This window comes from Rhinoderma darwinii, chromosome 2 (assembly GCF_050947455.1).
Source record: "Rhinoderma darwinii isolate aRhiDar2 chromosome 2, aRhiDar2.hap1, whole genome shotgun sequence".
NCBI classification, from domain to species: domain Eukaryota; kingdom Metazoa; phylum Chordata; class Amphibia; order Anura; family Rhinodermatidae; genus Rhinoderma; species Rhinoderma darwinii.
Window position 1 is genome coordinate 325505147 of NC_134688.1, and position 19059 is coordinate 325524205.

The window sequence follows — 19059 nt, forward strand, 5'->3', positions numbered from 1 at the left end:
TTGTCCTGTTGTAGGATGAAATTGGCTCCAATCAAGCGCTGTCCACAGGGTATGGCGTTGCAAAATGGAGTGATAGCCTTCCTTATTCAAAATCCCTTTTAACTTGTACAAATCTCCCACTTTACCAGCACCAAAGCAACCCCAGACCATCACATTACCGCCACCATGCTTGACAGATGGCGTCAGGCACTCTTCCAGCATCTTTTCAGTTGTTCTGCGTCTCACAAATGTTCTTCTGTGTGATCCAAACACCTCAAACTTCGATTCGTCTGTCCATAACACTTTTTTCCAATCTTCCTCTGTCCAATGTCTGTGTGCTTTTGCCCATATTAATCTTTTCCTTTTATTAGCCAGTCTCAGATATGGCTTTTTCTTTGCCACTCTGCCCTGAAGGCCAGCATCCCGGAGTTGCCTCTTCACTGTAGACGTTGACACTGGCGTTTTGCGGGTACTATTTAATGAAGCTGCCAGTTGAGGACCTGTGAGGCGTCTATTTCTCAAACTAGGGACTCTAATGTACTTGTCTTGTTGCTCAGTTGTGCAGCGGGCCTCCCATATCTCTTTCTACTCTGGTTAGAGCCTGTTTGTGCTGTCCTCTGAAGGGAGTAGTACACACCGTTGTAGGAAATCTTCAGTTTCTTGGCAATTTCTCGCATGGAATAGCCTTAATTTCTAAGAACAAGAATAGACTGTCGAGTTTCACATGAAAGCTCTCTTTTTCTAGCCATTTTGAGAGTTTAATCGAACCCACAAATGTAATGCTCCAGATTCTCAACTAGCTCAAAGGAAGGTCAGATTTATAGCTAAACTATAGCTAAACTTTTGAACAGTAGTGTATATATATTCACGGATATGATCCACATGTTTTGGAGATCCCTAAAGCTAGCCAGATACTGGGGTGATATTAAATCTTCATTACAGGACGTGTCTAAATTACACATTTCTATGGATCTAAGTTTGTGTGAAGAAGCCCATGTTCGCACCGTGCAGATTTTGCATGCAAGTCAAACTAGAATTGGATCTAGAAGAGTAAAAACGTTAAGGCTCCTTGCACACTTAGCGTAATTGCTGAAGATTTTCCCTTCTGATTTTTGGACGCAAAATCCGCAGCGAATTACAGCAGCAGCAAATTCAATTAAATGTTAAAAATCTCATTCACACATTGCTGAAAATTTCTGTGCAGAAATTAACCTGCGGTGCACATTTTTGAAATTGCAACATGTCTATTTATGCTACAGAATGGTTGCATATTTGTTGCGGGCAAAAATCTCAAGTAAGACTTTCCACTTTAAAAAACAAAATAAAAAAAAGATACTCATTGCTACTGGCATTCCCATAGCGATGCGTCACTTCTCCCAAGTCTGGTCTTAGTACTGCCAGACGTTTCATTCCATGTCACTGCCGCAGTCAATCATAGGCTGCAATGGTCACATGGGATAGAACGTCATCCCAGGAGGCCGGCAGCTGTGACACTAGCCCTAGAAGGAGTGACGTGTCGCTATGAGAGACCAGGGGGGAGATAAGTATCAACTTTTTTCTCCCCTAATCTGGTGTCCGCATCGGCAAATCCGGATGAAAGTCCACACCAAATCAAACACGATTTGGTGCAGACTTTTGGACGGAATACCTTGTGGTATCTGGGTCGGATTAGCTGCAGAGTTTTCAACATCAAACCGAACCATGTGCATGGTGCCTAAGGCCTTTCTTTACAAATGCAAAATCTGTATCAAATCTGATCTGTGTGAACAAGGCTTAAGATGAAGACTGGGCATTTCCAGTTTTGGGGGCAGATAATATCCTGATTAAAACACCCTCTTTTCTGACTATAAATATATTGTGATTAATTAGGGAAAGAACTTCATGTCTATTGGAAAAGGTGGTTGGAAAAAATATTTGCAATAATTACATTCTCCCTTTATTTTTTCTCCCGCCTCTTTCTCCGGTGATTGTGGGGTGGGTGGGTATGGGTTACTTGCTTCTATGTATACAATATTTTTTATATTTACCTTGTAATGGAAAAACTAAAATAAACAGAAATAAAAATAAATCATCTATAGGGAAATATATCTTAATTCTGCATCATTTCTTACTGTTACAGCATTACATAGTATCAGTGGGGTAACTATAAGGGGTGCAAAAATGCCAAATAGTTCTCCTGCCACATAAGAGAATACCAGTAATATAAATAACACTTGATGTTTTGGCACCATGGTACAAATTTTGAACTAAGGACCACTTAGGTCAAAGGTTGAAGGAACGCTCTGGTCAAAAATATTCAGTCAGCACATGGTGTTTATATGTGTTCCTTACTTTTACATTGTATAGTCTTTGAGCTTCCTGTTATTTGCTGAAACTATCTCCATGACATTGAGTCAGCTGTATGTTAATTACCTCTCCTTATATAGATATCAGTGGGCAGGTGCCCACAGCTAAGCTCCTCCCAGCCTGAGAAAATGAAGGTGCTATAAGAAACAACGCATCGTAGGGTCTTATTATCACTGGTGTCCTACAGGGGGGGTGGGGAGTCATCATTGTAAAATGTGATTCTGTTTAGGTAGATTTCCCATACTGAATCCCAAGTGGCCTAGTAGGGGACACTAGAGGATCTTTGTAACAACACCATTCAGGTAAAGAAAACTTTGGGGACATGTAGAGCTCCATGACTGAATTTGTAGTTTTTGATTGGAGTGAGTCTTTAAGCTACACCTTTGCGTAGCATATTGATTTTATTAAAGTGTAACTCAAATTTTCTAGCAGTTTCCTAAAATACTCCATAATATATTGGATTTCATAAATGGAGCCGCATGATCATCCAAACTTGTTAGCTGCAATATTTTAGATCTCCAGCACTTCTCTTCCTCTCTGATCATAGAATGAGCTGACTGTGCAGCACTCTGAAGTTTGAAGATTAGTTACTTCAGGTTTAAATCAGGTATATGTTAAAGGGGTTCCCCTGGACCAAAAATTGCATTGCAATAATATATTTATGTGAAACTAAGTAACTTACTAATATACTTTAATTCAAAATTCTGTACTAAATGGTGCAGTTCAAATCTCGTGAATTATTCAGGAAGTGCTGGAGCTTTTCTAATAATGATGACGCTCCGACAGGGGCCCACGTGACTGAGCTTTTGCTTCATGTGCTGTTCGTGAACATGAATGCAAGGGGCTGTCACATTGCCTATTGCTTGAGTCCCGAGCAGAACATCAGCTAGCGCTTTGCTCGGGACTCCAGCACTGCTCCCGATGTCCATATTTGGTCAATTCAGGGGTTTCCTATCGCTGGATTCCCAGAGAAGAGCAACAGCTGATGCTCTGCTCCGGGACCCCAGTACTGCTCTGCCGACGTCATTGTCCATATATGGACAGTGATCGTGACATGGGCAGAAGCTGTGGAGTCCCCAGGCAGAGCATCAGCTGATGCTTTGCTCGGGGACTCCATTACTACTCTGCCGACGTCATTGTCCATATATGGACAGTTGCAATGACGTGGGCAGAAGTTGTGGAGTCCCCAGGCAGAGCATCAGCTGATGCTTTACTCAGGGACTCCAGGACTTCTGTCGACGTCACTGTCCATATATGGACAGTGACTTCGGCAACAGTACTGGAGTCCCCGAGCAGAGCATCTGCTGATGCTCTGGGACTCCAGTACTGCTGCCGACATCATTGTCCATATATGGACAGTGACAATGACGTGGGCAGAAGTTGTGGAGTCCCCAGGCAGAGCATCAGCTGATGCTCTGGTCAGGGACTCCAGCGATCGGAAACCCCTGAATTGACCAAATATGGACGTCGGGAGCAGTGCTGGAGTCCCGAGCAAAGCGCTAGCTGATGTCCTGCTCGGGACTCAAGCAATAGGCAATGTGACAGCCCCTTGCGGTGATGTTCGCGAACAGCACATGAAGAATGCCTTCAGTCACGTGGGGCCGTGTCGGAGCGTCATCACTATTAGAAAAGCTCCAGCACTTCCTGAATAATTCATGAAGCTTGAACTGCATCATTTAGTACAGAATTTATAATTAAGGTAGATTAGTAAGTTACTCAGTGTCACATAAATATAATATTGCAATGCAATTTTTGGTCCCCGGATAACCCCTTTAATGTCAAACAGTTGTTTTGCATGTTTCCAGTCGTGGCTTTTATTCATATTTTTGTATACGTGGAACAGATCTTACCTGCTGTAACATAAGAGCTTGCTGCTGTTGCATGACAGCCTGGAGCTGGGCAGGAGACAAAATCTGCTGCATCTGTTGTTGTGTGATCATCTGTGGGGACATCATAGCGACTGAAACTGGGACCTATAACAATAAAAAAATCTTTGATCTTTCAAGCTTTAGGAAAAGTCATCTGCTTCACAACGCACCTGTGCCATGATCTCACCTGAACTGAAGTTTGCTTGTTCTCAGTACTGCTAGGAGTGCTCAGTCCTGTTGCCTGCTGGAGCAAAAGCTGTCTGGCCATCTGTAGAGCCTACAGGAAAAAGAATTTACGCAAACTCATAAAATGCAGAAAACAAATTGTTCTGAACATATAGAGTTTATCTGCTGTAACTTGGGCCACATGCTTCATATGTTGTCAAATGAAATGTCATATACTTCATCTCGGTTCATCCATTACTTTATCCCTTCCTTCTTCTTATGTGTCTATTGTTTCTTTTTCTTTTATCGCCCATCCCCCTTCATCACCAATCACTTCCAAAGCAGAAAGCTTAGTCCTTCGGGTTCACACTATTTTTTTTCTTTTGCCACCTTCTAATTTAAGGTCTTCCACAACACTTTCTACTACAGACCTTCTTTTAATGTACTGTTAAAAAGACAACCAAGGAAGGGAGACCATGATAAAAAAAACATCAACAACTAAATGCACTAAAATAAATATTGTTTAAGGCCTTATTCACACGAACGTGTATTACGTCCGTGATACGCGCGTGAAAATCACGCGCGTCGCACGTACCTATGTTAGTGAATGGGGCTGTTCGGACAGTCTGATTTTCACGCAGTGTATGTCCGCTGTGTAAAACTCACATGTCCTATACTTGGCCGTTTTTCGTGCATCACGCACCCATTGAAGTCAATGGGTGCGTGATAATCGCGCACGGCACACGAAAGCACTTCCGTGTGTCGCGTGTGATTCGCGCAACAGTAGATAAAGAAATGAAGGAAAAAATAAAAGCACGTCCTTCATTTCTTTTTCTAAACTTCAAAACCGCGTATCATAAGGAGGGCATATGCGTGAAAATCATGCAGCCACGCAGCACATACTGATGACACACGGAAGTGCAACGCGCGCAAAACGCTGCATTTTTTGCGCGCGCAAAACCCTCACGCTCGTGTGAATCCGGCCTAATAGAAACTGATAAAATATTAGGAGTTGTATTACCAGGAACTTCTCTTAACATAATGGGGCAGATTCACTAATGCTGTCTAAATGGTGAACAGCGTAAACTTAGACCAAAGCAGTCAGAAGATGCGCAAGCTGTGTGATAAATTTGGCACATCTTGCTTATCATGTAGACTCTTCCTTGGCAATTCAAATCATGCCACTTTTTCTAATGCACGTCCCTTTTAATTACACTTTTGACAAGGGTCTATTGAGGCTCAAACGTCTGTAATTTTTGGTGCATTTGCTTAATAAATAGGTTTACAACTAAATGCAACATTATGCACCAGAAACGCGTCACAATTTGGCACATTTTACGTCAAGGTCTAGACACAATCACATTAGTAAATCTGCCCTAGTGAATCTTGCTATTAGTGGGTCTGATTCGAATGTAGAGAATGGCCACCCTGGGTAATTTCAAATCACTATCTGTTGCCCTTGTTTCAGCGCTACACAGTATTCTATATAGACTACGGTAAAACAGCCTAAGGCCCGATTCACATGAGCGTGTGCGTTTGCGCACATAAAAAACGTGGCGTTTTGCTTGCGCAAAAGGCACTTGACAGCTGCGTGTGTCAGCCCCATATGATGCGCGGCTGCGTGCTTTTCGCGCAGCCGCCATTATTATGACACTCCGTTTGGATGTTTGTAAACAGAAAAGCACGTGGTGCTTTTTTTTTTCATTCATCCTTTTCACAGCTGTTGCGCGAATCACGCTGGTCGCACGGAAGTGCTTCCGTGTGTCATGCGTGGTTTTCACGCACCCATTGACTTCAATGGGTGCGTGATGCGCGAAAAATGCTCAAAGAACGGACATGTCGTGACTTTGACACAGCGGACCAACGCTGCGTAAAAATCACGTACATGTCTGCACGGCCCCATTGACTAATATAAGTCAGTGCGACGGGCGTGAAAATCACGCGCGTTGCACGGACGTATATCCCGTTCGTCTGAATAAGCCCTTAGGCTGGGTTCCCACAGTGCAGATTTACTGCAGATTTTGCGTGCATTTTGTAAGCCAAAACCAGAAATGGATCAGGGAGAGCAGACCTATAAGGCCTTTCTTTATATATTTCTTCTCTTTGTGTTGCATTCCGGGTTTTGACTAAAAAAATACATGCAAAGTCTGCAACAAATCTGCACTATGGGAACACAGCCTTATGCTACATTCAGAAGAGCGTGTCAGATTTGCGCGCATATAAAACGCATCGTAGTTCATGCATTTAATGTCCGTGTGTCGCAGTGTGCGTTGCGTATGGCATCAGTGTGCTTTACATGTGGCATGCGTTTTTCAAGTTTTTTAAATTCCTCTGCATTTCTTTGCAACTGATGCGTGGAACACGGACAGCACATGTCATCTATGTACTGTCCGTGGTTTTCACACACCCATAGACTTCATTGGGCGACAAAAACGCACCAATATAGGACATGCAGCGACTCACGCATGTCTGAATAGCCTCATTGAAATGAATGGGTCCATGTGCTGTCAGTTATTTCAATGCAAAGCACACGGACGAGGTACACGCTTGTCTGAATGAGCCCTTACGGCATGTTCCCACACACACACAGGCTATGCAACAGAACATCTGAAGCTGAGTCTTAAGAAAAACACTGGTAAATCGGTCACAAAAATCTGCACCAAATAGTGCATTTTTCCCTCTCGTATTGCTGCAGAAACACTGCGTTTTTTCCGCAGCGGTTTACCTGCGGTTTTAGTGTTAAACATTGATTATAGCAAAGTATATGTGCACCTGCGGATTTCCAGCGGTTTTTACAGTGTTTTCGCTGCGTAAACCCTGTAAAAACCGCAACAATATAAATCTGTTGCAGAATTTCTTCTTCCCATTGAAGTCTATGGGCCAAACACGCAGCATATCCGCACAGAACATGCAGCATAAATTGACATGCTACGGAATTGAAAAATGCACAGCAGAACACTTTCCGCACAACTTTTGTGCGTTTTTTTCCTGCAGTGTGGACATGAGATTTTCTAAGGGAGGATTTACACGAGCGTGTAATACGTCCTTGCTATGCGCGTGATTTTCACGCGTGTCGCACGGACCTATGTTAGCCTATGGGGCTGTGCAGACAGTCTGTTATTTTCACGCAGCGTATGTCCGCTGCGTGAAACGCACGACATGTCCTATATTTGTGCGCAGTTCGCGCATCACGCACCCATCGAAGTCAATGGGTGCGTGAAAATCACGCGCACCACACGGAAGCACTTCCGTGAGACGTGCGTGATTCGCACAACAGCAGTAAGAAGTATGATTGAAAACAGAAAAGAACCACTTGCTTTTCTGTTTACAAACATACAGTGTCATAATGATGGCGGCTGCGCGAAAATGACGCAGCCGCGCATCATATGGTGATGACAGATGGAGCTGTTAAGTGCCTTTTGCGCGCGCAAAAGGCCGTATTTTTTGCGCGCGCAAAATGCACACGCTCGTGTAAATCCGCCCTAAATCTCATTCACTTTGCTGCTACTGTAAGGGCTTGTCCACACACAACAGAATTGCTGCAGAAATTTTCTGCAGCAATTTCATTGAAAGCTGCAGACTTTCCTTTGCGGCAAAAATGCTCCATTTCCTGTGGTTATTAGGGCAGAAAATAGTGCGTATTTTGCTCGGAGATGGTGACATCTCCTCTGAAAAACGCAGCAATTCAGACCTCTTTCCGCAGCAGGAATTGACATATTGCTGTCCGAAAAATACGCACCGCATGTCAATTTCGGCTCAGAATTTTTACACAGCGTGTGGATGAGATTTGTTACATTTCAACAACTATACTGCCTCTGTATTCTGCTGCATTTTTTCCGTCCGCAATTCTGGAAGGAAAAAACGCAGCAATTCCGCAGCGTGTGGACGAGCCTTAAATGCTGCTGAATTTCCACACAGAACTATGTTACAGAAATTCTGCAGCGTTTACGCTACGTGGGAACCCAGTCTTTTATAGTCTGTTGATAGGATGTAAGGCAATGGAGTAGAATTTGAAATTCCACTGCCTGTTCTTCTTTACTTTTGGCCCCACATACTGGCGGTAGCAGCCTATACTATATAATAATAATAATAATAATAATAATAATAATAATAATAATAATAATAATAATAATAATAATAATAATATATTAGAAACAATTTAAAAAAAAATCAATAGTATTTTTAGCAAAAACGCCTTTTAACCCTAGCTACTTTTTAAAGCTAAAATCTTCGCATGTCATGTCACGCAAATCTGTCATTGGTAAGAAAACATACACAATACATATACATTTGGATTTGATAGATTTGATCCCTATTCCCTATATTCATGTATAGCAAGCAGCATCTTTTATAACTATTCCTGTAGATGAATATATACAGAACTTAAGGCCCTTTTACACTGGGCAATTATCGGGCAGACAAGCGTTCATAGAACGCTCATTCCCAAAAATTGCCCTGTGTAAACACGGCAGCGATCAGCAAATGAACGATCGTTTTAAAAACCGGAAATATTATCTTTGTCGGCAGCACATCTCCCTGTGTAAAGACGCGTTGCTGACATGATAATAATGCATGGGGACGAGTGATCGGAGTAACGACTGCTTGACATAGCTACTTGTGAGAGGAGCAAACGAGCGCCGATCATCGAGCTGGTGTAATTGTGACCGATGTAATAGGACCTTTAGGCTGAAGCAAACAATCACTTCCATGTAAATTAATATAGTTACCCTCAGTGCTCAGTACACTATAAGGTACAATATGCTTGTCTGTGTAAGTTTATTTGCTGTAGTTAGCCAACAGGGCGTGAACTACCCCCCAAGCTGCCTCGCGCTTATGGTCAGCATCAGAGGAAGGGAAGCTAGCTCTACCCCATTGGCCGACTACAGCAAATTAGAATATAGGGAGCCAACACAACAGTGGGACATATCTCTGGAATGGGGAGGGGGCCCAGGAAAAAAACAACAGCGCTGGAATCAGGGAGACAGTGCTATTCAGGTCAGATAACCAGTTCAACTTATTTGTCCTAGTGACAGGTCCTCTTTAAAGAGGCGCTGTCACCACATTATAAGTGCCCTATCGCCTACATAATCTGATTGGCGCAGTAATGTAGGTAACAGTGGTTTTATTTTGAAAAGCGATCATTTTTGGCCTGTTATGAGCAATTTTAGATTTATGTTAATTCGTTTCTTAATAGACAACTGGGCGTTTTTTACCTTTTGACCAAAGGGGTGTTGTAAAGAGAAGTGTATGACGCTGACCAATAAGCGTCATACACTTCTTTCCATTCATGTCCATCTGTATTCACTGCACAGCATCATCTCGCGAGATCACGCTGTGCTGTGATTAAGTCCCACACAAACTTTACCGAAGTGTCGGGAGTGTGAATAGACATCGCGTCCTGACTGGAGGCAATGTCTATTCACTCTCAAGACACTTCAGCAAAGTTAGTGTGGGTGTATGTGACAGCACAGCATGATCTCGCGAGATCTCGCTGTGATGAGTACAAATGGACATGAATGGAGAGAAGTTTATGACGCGGATTGGTCAGCGTCATACACTTCTCTTTACAACACCCACTTGCTCAAAAGGTAAAAAACGCCGTTGTCTATTAAGAAACTAATTAGGATAAATCTAAAATTGCTCATAACTTGGTCAAAAATTATAGTTTTTCAAAATAAAACCACTGTTGTTACCTACATTACAGCGCCGATCAGATTATGTAGGAGATAGGGCAATTATAATCTGGTGATAGTCTCTTTAATGCCAAAGTTTCAACAGCATAAAACAGTTCACCTACACAAAAAATATTTTAACGACCCAAATTTTCTAGTTTTCAGAAATTGCCTTTGGATTCCTTTTACCTGTTGCTGCTGGAAATGCAAGAGTTCTGCTGTGCTTAACTCTCCATTAGTCTCCCCACTTGCGCTGCCTTCTCTTGCTCCACCTCCATCTGATTGGTTAGGAATACTGCCAACTCCATTTTGACTGGTTGCAGTTGATCGAATCGATTCAGATGCAGATTCCACCATCATGACGTTTTTTCACAAACTGTGTAAGACAGGGAGTATTAATCACATGTAAAGCATACAGGTTTCTAGAAAACATAGCAACATTCACAAGCATTTGCTCTGTTTGATAAATGTAACATACGTCTGTGCTACTGTCTTGAGGGTAGGCATATTGACTTTAAGACCATAGTTTAAGCCCAAGTCAAATAAACTTCAGGGATATCAATCTGTCCAGTTAGGAAGCATAAGCGATTGTAAATCAATTTCACCTGCTTTGGTTCAAATGAAAGTGACAACAGGTTCACTGGAGAGGCGTCAGCAAGACAACCCTCAAAAAGGGGATGGTTTTGCAAACAATTTCTCTCTCCTTATCCTTTCTTAACTGATTCCTCTAGTTTTGCATTTTGCTAGTGTCCTTGTCACTACTAGTAGCATGAGGTGGTACCTGCAGCCAAGTCAGGTTGCATAGGTAGTCCAGCTCCTCCAGATGGCACATCCATAGGTTTGCGGGACCAGTATCTGCACTTTGTGCAAGGAGGAACACTGCCAGAGCCCTACAAAATGTCACCATGGTGATGCCTGCAACATCATCCAGCATGACTGGTTTGACGGTGAGTCAGTGATGGTCTGGAATGGCATAACATTGGAGTGTAGCACAAGCCTCCACATGAAAGCCAGGTACCCTTACCACTATTAGGGACCAGGATGAAATCCTCAGAGCCATTGTCAGACCTTACACTGGTGCAGTAGGGCCTGGGTTCCTTCTGTTGCAGGACAATGTCTGGCTTCATGTGGGCAGAAAGTGCAAGTAGTTTATGAAGGACAAAAGGCATTGATGCCATTAACTGGCCCTCACGTTCCCAAGACCTGAATACAATTGAGAACCTCTGGGACATTATGAATCAGTGCATCCGACGCAGTAGTGCCACAGATTGTCCAAGAGCTCACTGATGCACTGATCCAGGACTAGAAGATCCCCCAAGACACCATTCTGTTTTATCAGGAGCATGCCCAGATGTTGTCGGGAGTGCATACAGGCATGTGGAGGCCATACACGCTTGTCATGATGAAATTCACGCAAATTGGATCCGCCTGGGATTTATTACTTTGATTTTTGGTATAATTTAGAATCCAGCCCCCTATTGGTTGAAGATTTTGGTTTACTGTGACCGTTAATTCGTCATTTTGTTCTCAACTAATTATTATCGGTAAAGATTTTCAACTTAATTCTTTCATTCATCGAGATCCGATGTGTGATTTAAGTGTTCCTTTAATATTTTTTTGAGCAGTGCATAATGGCAGTTTATGTAGCACTGTGTAGAGCACTACTGTGAGAGTTGTCCGTTTTTTACAGCTTAGTATAAATGTTACTCTGGACAGATGTTTATGAATTGTATTTTTAACACAGCACTCATTTTTTTGTTATTCCTCAGTGGTATGCCCACTGTACACAAATAACATACTCAGATTAGTTTTATAAACTGTATGATGATATTTTTATGTAATTATGTGCTTTTTTAAACTTTGCATTCAGTTACCTGTATTGAAATAATCTGAGGAGCCTGTGATTAGGAAACATATTAATAAATATATTGAGTGGGCCACATGTCACATGTAGAACTGGCATAAGTCCTTATTCTGAAGGCTGCCAGGCCACATTGAGTACATTACTGCAGCAGCCAGATGTGCTACAATAGTAAACAAGATTTTACAATATCACATTCACATAATGCGGCACAGAGCCATGCGATTTTTCGTTTTTTTCAAACTAATTCCTGCCTTATCTGAGGAATTTATAGCAGCCGTCTCCCCACAATGATTTTAACATCCCACATGGACACATGTTTATTCATGCAGGAACATTTCCAAGCACGGCCTCTTTAAATACAACAGCATTTCAGGCACGAGCACCTGTATTATTATTTTGCAGCACCATTACAACCAAATGTGAATTAGGCCTAAAGAAGAAGTGTTTAAATACATGAACTTATTGAAAATCTCAATACAAAGATTTACATAATATTTCATGAGAATAGTATAGCTGTTAGAAAAAATGACTTTTACTATTGCAAGAAGGTAATTTAATATTACGTTACTCACACATGGAGCTGCGGCTGCCTAGCATGTCAGCTCTGTGAACCCATTGCTCCGCTCGATACTAGTGGAACTGGTGCCCCTCTAAGCAAGTAAACATTACAGGGCGTTAGTTTACTGGCGACACTCAAAAGTGGCCAATCCACATTCTGCTGCACAGGTCATCATACTCTGTTGGGCGGGGATGAATGCGATAAGAAAAGGATAAGGAGGAGGTGCACTTATTGTTTTACCTGTACACCTGACACAAGTAGCCGGGTGAAGGGTCTTGGACTCTGCCCTCCCACACCTTACACAGATAGGAAAAATATGCTCAGTCCATTACTTGTGTTAACAACTTCAGAACACCTTTTAAAAAAAGACTGAAAATCTTCCATAATTGTAGCTGACAAAAAACATGTATTCAGGTCTTCTATATAATATATATGTATATAAATGTAAAAAAGTATGTTGGAATTAATATTTTTTTTGTTATATTGAATAGTTACAGAACGCCTGTCAAATGCATACCAAAAGCACACTCTTTTAAAGTGGTTGTCCGAGAGAATAAAAAAACAAAAAAGCTACAGGAAAGGTGATAAAATAACAAACTAAACATAACTCACCTATTAAATCCACTGCCGCTTCATTACTAACGTGACGGTTGTCCCAGCCGGTCTCTGCAGGGAAGTCAACAAAGACCGGTGGGGACCACCGGAGCATCAGAGCTGGATTTGCAGGGGATTTAATAGGTCAGTTATGTTTGGTTTGCTATTTTATCACATTTCCTATAGCTAGTTTGTTTTCTTATTTTCTCGGACAACTCCTTATAGATATGTTTTCCTTATAGAGAACGATGGGTACATCATAATATATATATATTGTATACAAATGTATATATTGAATGTATAGGGCAAATGTGGTGTGGTATGTTTTTACATCCTGTTGAAATGTCCTGTTTTTTTTTTTAAGACAAGACAGAAAGGTACATTTGAAACAGAATGCAACAAAATGTCTGTCCTGTTACCATTGACTTCTGTTGTTAAAAAAAAACAGGATCCGTCTGAATCCTGTTCTTGAACAGAACAGCAGCCTGCATCGTGTTTGTGTCCCGTTGCATCCTGTTTTAATGGCAATTTTGGCCCAAAAAATAGATCCGTTCCTTTCAACATGAGCAAAAACGTGGTGTGAACAGAGCCTCTGTTTGTAGAATCTAATGGAGCCTTCAGATAGCAAGTCAGTTCCTCATGCCGAACTGTTGGCTTCTGTCTGTCTATGTAGAATATTATTTGTCTTTTAGATATGTAAACTCCATACAGTAAAGAGTGCCTCCATTTCTCATATATTCAGATGAACAGAACAAAGATTCATGAATCAATATAAATGATGCACTTTTTATAAATGGCCTCTAAATAATTTTGCTTGACCCCAAAACTTGGGACCATGATGCATTGTATTGCAGCATTATATTTGAGCTCCTCCTTGTTAAATTGTGTCTTTCATCCAGGCTAAAAGAGCAAAGGTTTGAGCAGCTTTCTGGCTCAAACACAGCACCCACCACCATTGCAGAGGTCAGTAGGTAAGGAATGCCACCGCAGGAGCCAGAGATTAGTTGCGGGCTCATGTGTGTAATAGGGTACACATAGATGTGCATGGTCTTACCTCTGATTTCATGAAAAATATAGTTTATTGAATTGTAAATTATAAATGGTCGTTCTCCTATGGTACAGTGTTACTGGTTTGCTCTAAAATTTGAAAGAAATCATAAGCAGAAAGAATAAGCTGAAACCAAAAAAAATAATCATAATTTTTAGATGCAATACAGCAATGCCGATTCCCAGAGAAGCAATTCTGAGAACAATTTCTAAAAACGTCTCGTTAAAAAAATGCTGTAACCTACAATCGCAGCACACCCATGTAAATGCACTAGTATTTCCGAAGTTACATTTTTCAATGAGGCAGAATTGGTGCAGATTTCTGCCTCACCATCATCACAGTGTTAGCAGATGCCATAACTTTCTATCTTTATGTCTGCATTATAGAAACGTTGAATGTTTTAACCACTTTCCGACATTTCACTTAACTGTATGTCATGGTTAGGAAGGGGGAGTATGGAGCGAGCTCACAGTCTGAGCCCACTTTTATCCAGAGGGTGTCTGCTGTAACGTTTACGTTGAACGACGTAAAAAAAAATTTACAAAAAAAATAAAAATCACCAGAATTGTTGTTTTTTTTTTGTAACCGTAGATCTTTAAAAAAGTAAATAAAGAGTGATAAAAAAGTTGTATGAACCGATAGTAGTACCAATAGATTCTACAACTTGCCCCTCAAAAATGAAGCCCTCACAACACTCCACCGATGAGAAAATCAAACAGTTATGGCTCTGACAATATAGCAACACAAAACTATTTTTCTTAAAACAAATTATTTTTAGTTTGTTAAAAAAAACTCTAAAAATTTGGTATCATCGTAATCGTTTTGACCCGAAGAATTAAGTTAACATCTCATTTTTACCACACGGTGAACGCTGTAAAAGCAAACCAAAAAACAATGGAGGAATCACAGTTTTTTTTCTCATTCCACCGCACAAAGACAATTAAAAATGACAAGTTGTCTAGCAAAAAATAAAGCCTTCATTCTGTTATGTCAATGGAAAAATAATAAAGTTATGGGTGTGAGGAAAAATGTAAATAAAAAAAAAATTCAAATTGCTCCAGCAGTAAATGTAATTTTTTTTTTTTTTATTCGATAAATTATTACATTACAGCCACCCCACACGCCCCCTTCTCCAGTTAAAAAAAAAAAAAGCAACAAACATTTCCCTTTACATCAGTCCCAGAGACCACAAAGATCCACCCATTTATGCAATTGATCAATCTTTTTTTACCGTATTTTTTCATACATTTTAACTTTAACAACAATACTCCGCCACTCCAGAATAGAGGGGGGGGGACTTTGCCATCCATTTCAGTGCAATTACTAATTTAGCGAAAAGTAAAACTCTCAAAATAAGCTGAATTTGGGAAAAAGCCTTTAAAAATCTGTCAATTGCTCCTGAGCAACCAACTACAAATGAATGATGGAAAAAGTTCAAATTTGTAGTCTAAACTACAGTGTGCGAAGTAGGTATAAATGGTAGGTTAACAGGCCAATGTCACTGGACTGTGGCTTGGTGCAAGGAACAGATGGATATTTATTAGGCTTTTTTTTTTAATAACTAAAGTGGTACTGCCCATAAAAGCTAAAAACTTTTTGCAGGAATTTTGTAATCTGTGTATACATCAGGCTTTATTCTTGGTACAAAAAAAGAATTCAAAAGCAGAATTTTGTCAATTCTTTTCTGTTCCTTGGTTCTTCTAGTACTTCATTCATTGTAAAATAGAAATTAAATAAGTAATTGTGCCTGTCTCTAAATATCTACAAATGAATCACTCATTTAGCTCACTATAGTTGGCAAGTGATTTCACCTAGTTTCTATCCTGAAAGGCAGATAAGCCCATTCCATATTGTGCAGGTCGAATACCTTGGTAGTCCAATGATACTTGTTCTGCTCATAATGAATGGCCTGCATAGCCTTATACCACCAGATCTTGAAGTTAAGTAGTGCTGTACTAGAGGAGGAAGCTTCTCTTCTCCATCTCATTAAAAAGGTAAACATGAGAGCCAGCTAAGTGTCTAATTAAGCTTCTAATTAGTCCCTGCTTGTTACTAATGCAAATTAGATTACGGCGCTTAACTACAGCATGTCCACAACACCCTTGTTAATTGTGGCCTTTGAAATTAAATTACTTCCTAATTAGCATATCAAAGCCATTGATTCTGAGCCAGAGAAGACAAGGGCAGGAGAGGCGAGTGCCAAGTTTTGTTAATTAGGGTCGCCTAATTAAATTGTGACGTGTGACTGCATGGTGAGGTCTTTAGCGATATAGGCACGTGTTTGCAGAGTGCCAGCTCATGGGCCTAACAATTGTCTGGGTTTACGATTAAAGTATCAATCCAAAAACCTCACTAAGGGGTTAATCGATATTGAGTGTAGTTTGTTATGCAAACTTGTAAGAATTCAGCGGAAAGAGAGCTGCTTTTAAAGTTTTAGAGCAGTGTTTCCCAAGCGGGGTTCCCTTGAATCCTGCTAATCCCTGGCACATGTCTAGGGGTTACCCAGGAGGAAGCAGCAAGTGTCATAATTTTTAGGCTGGTTTCACACGACCTATTTTCAGGCGTAAATGAGGCGTATTTATTATGCTCCAATACGTCGGCAAACATCTGCCCATTCATTTTAATGGGTTTGCCAACGACCTGTAATTTACGCGTCGTCGTTTGACAGCTGTAAAATTACTGACTGGTCAAAGAAGTGCAGGACACTTCTTTGGACGTAATTTGAGCCGTTTTTCATAGAATTCAATGAAGAACAGCTCTAAATTACGGCCGTCAATGACGCCTCGCAAAATGCGAGTACGAGCAATTACGTCTGAAATTACGGAGCTGTTTTCTCCTGAAAACAGCTCCGTAATTTGAGGCGTAAATGCAGTTTACGTGTGCACATACCTTTACTGTTGGCATGGACAAATGATTTGAATCTTCTCAAACACGTTTGCTTTGCATAGAGGCTGGCAAAGCGGTCAACAAATATATTGTTTCCTTGTGGTGAGACTGGGAATAGGTCTCCCCTGAGAGGTGATATTTCTATTAGGAGTTAGAGTTGGGAATCCGTTTGAGAGCTCATTCAGACGAGCGTGTATCTCGTCCATGTGACGTGATAGCACGGGTGGGTGTACCTCGGATGTGAAAAACTGCCGTTTTTCACGTCCGAGGTTGACCAGGTTTGTGTGAATATAGCCTAAGAGTATAGTAAATAAGTGCTCACATAACTGTATTAAAGTGATACAACTAAATAATTTATCCTTTGGCTGTGAGGGCCCGTACACATCAGCGTTGAGCTTCTGTTCATCGGATCCGTTCAACCTTTTAGTAGGAGGAACCGATGAGCGGAAAGCCGTACGGAAACCATAGCTTCCGTTTGCATTACAATTGCTTCCGTCGCAGTTGGTTTCTGTTCCGTAAACTTTCAGTTTGTTTTTTTTGGAAACAATAGCGTAGTCGACTCCGCTATTGCTTCCGCTAAAAAACGTAAACTTTACGGAACGGAAACCAACTGCAACGGAAGCATTACCTTTGAAATCAATGATAATGCAAACGGAAGCTATGGTTTCCGTTCATCGGTTCCTCCGACGGAAAGGTCGAACGGAACCGATTAACGGAATCCGACGCTGATGTGAACATAGTCTGATCAATTTGTACTGGGGCTGTCAGTTTTTTTTTTGTCACTTTTGATGGCAAGAATAGCACAGTAAACAGCCCCACTGGAACCCCAACAGACCTCAATATAAGTCAATGTGGTCCGTCGGAGGCCATGTTGATCTGTCATATGACAATTCCAGCACAGCGTCATGGCTGCTATTATAAACGGAAGCCATGATGCGAATGTGAACATAAGCAAGGTGCAAGATTTCCTGCATGGAAATGTAAACTTCCCTTTTAGTCCTCATTCATACAATTGTGTGCATGAGACACATAATACAATGCACAATATGGGACCATATATAACGTGGGAGCCATATCTCAGACCATATTCCCCCTAAAAGAACTGCACGAGTGTGAATCTCGTCCGTGTGACAGCCGTTAAAACAACGGCCGTCACGCGGACCCATGCATTTCAATGGGGCTGTTCACACGACCGTTGTTTCAACGGAGTGTGTGAACAGCAGTTTTTCACATCCGAGGTGGGCTACGTCCATGTGAATGTAGCCTAAGGGAGAGTACAGTCTTAGGGTATGTGCACACGATAACTGCATTTACGTCTGAAATTACGGAGCTGTTTTCAGGAGAATACAGCTCCGTAATTTCAGACGTAATTGCATGTATTCGCGTATTGCGAGGTGTCAATTACGGGCGTAATTTGGAGCTGTTCTTCATTGGATTCAATGAAAAACGGCTCAAATTCCGCCTCAAGAAGTGTCCTGCACTTCTTTGCCGAGGCAGTCATTTTACGCGTCGTCTTTTGACAGCGACGCCTAAAATTAAAGGTCGTCGGCACAGTACGTCGGCAAACCCATTGAAAGCAATGGGCAGATGTTTGCCGACGTATTGAAGCTGTAATTTCAGGCGCAAATCGAGGCGTAAAACGCCTAGTTTACGCCTGAAAATAGGTCGTGTGAACCCAGCCTAAGGCCGGATTCACAGCGTGTGCGTTTTGCGCGCGCAGAAGGTCCATAAAAGCTGTGTGTCAGCAGCATATGATGCGTGGCTGCATGATTTTCGTGCAGCCGCCATCATTATGACACTGTTTTTTTGTTTTCATTCATAGTTTTGACAACTGTAGCGCGCATCACACGGAAGTGCATCCGTGTGCCGTGCGCGCCTTTCACGCACCCATTGACTTCAATGGGTGCTTGATGCGCGAAAAACGGGCAAATATAGGATGTCGTGAGTTTTACGCAGCGGACATAGACTGCGTGAAACTCACGGACTGTCTGAACCAGCCCCATTAACTAACATAGGTCCGTGCGACGCGCGTGAAAATCACGCGCGTAGCACAGACGTATTATACGTTCATCTAAATA

General features: G+C 41.5%; 1 protein-coding gene across 5 annotated transcripts in view; it reads right to left on the reverse strand.

The window, feature by feature from the left end:
* FOXP4 (forkhead box P4) overlaps positions 1 to 19059 on the reverse strand; it is a 76451-nt gene that overhangs the window by 33643 nt on the left and 23749 nt on the right. For all 5 annotated transcript variants that reach the window (XM_075853629.1, XM_075853627.1, XM_075853625.1 and 2 more), the window contains exons 2-4: positions 10220 to 10406; positions 4381 to 4470; positions 4176 to 4298 (exon numbers count right to left, since the gene is read on the reverse strand). In XM_075853629.1, the coding sequence (XP_075709744.1) occupies positions 4176 to 4298; positions 4381 to 4470; positions 10220 to 10390 (384 nt within the window). In that variant the 5' untranslated portion in view covers positions 10391 to 10406. The remainder of the gene's footprint in view (positions 1 to 4175; positions 4299 to 4380; positions 4471 to 10219; positions 10407 to 19059) is intronic.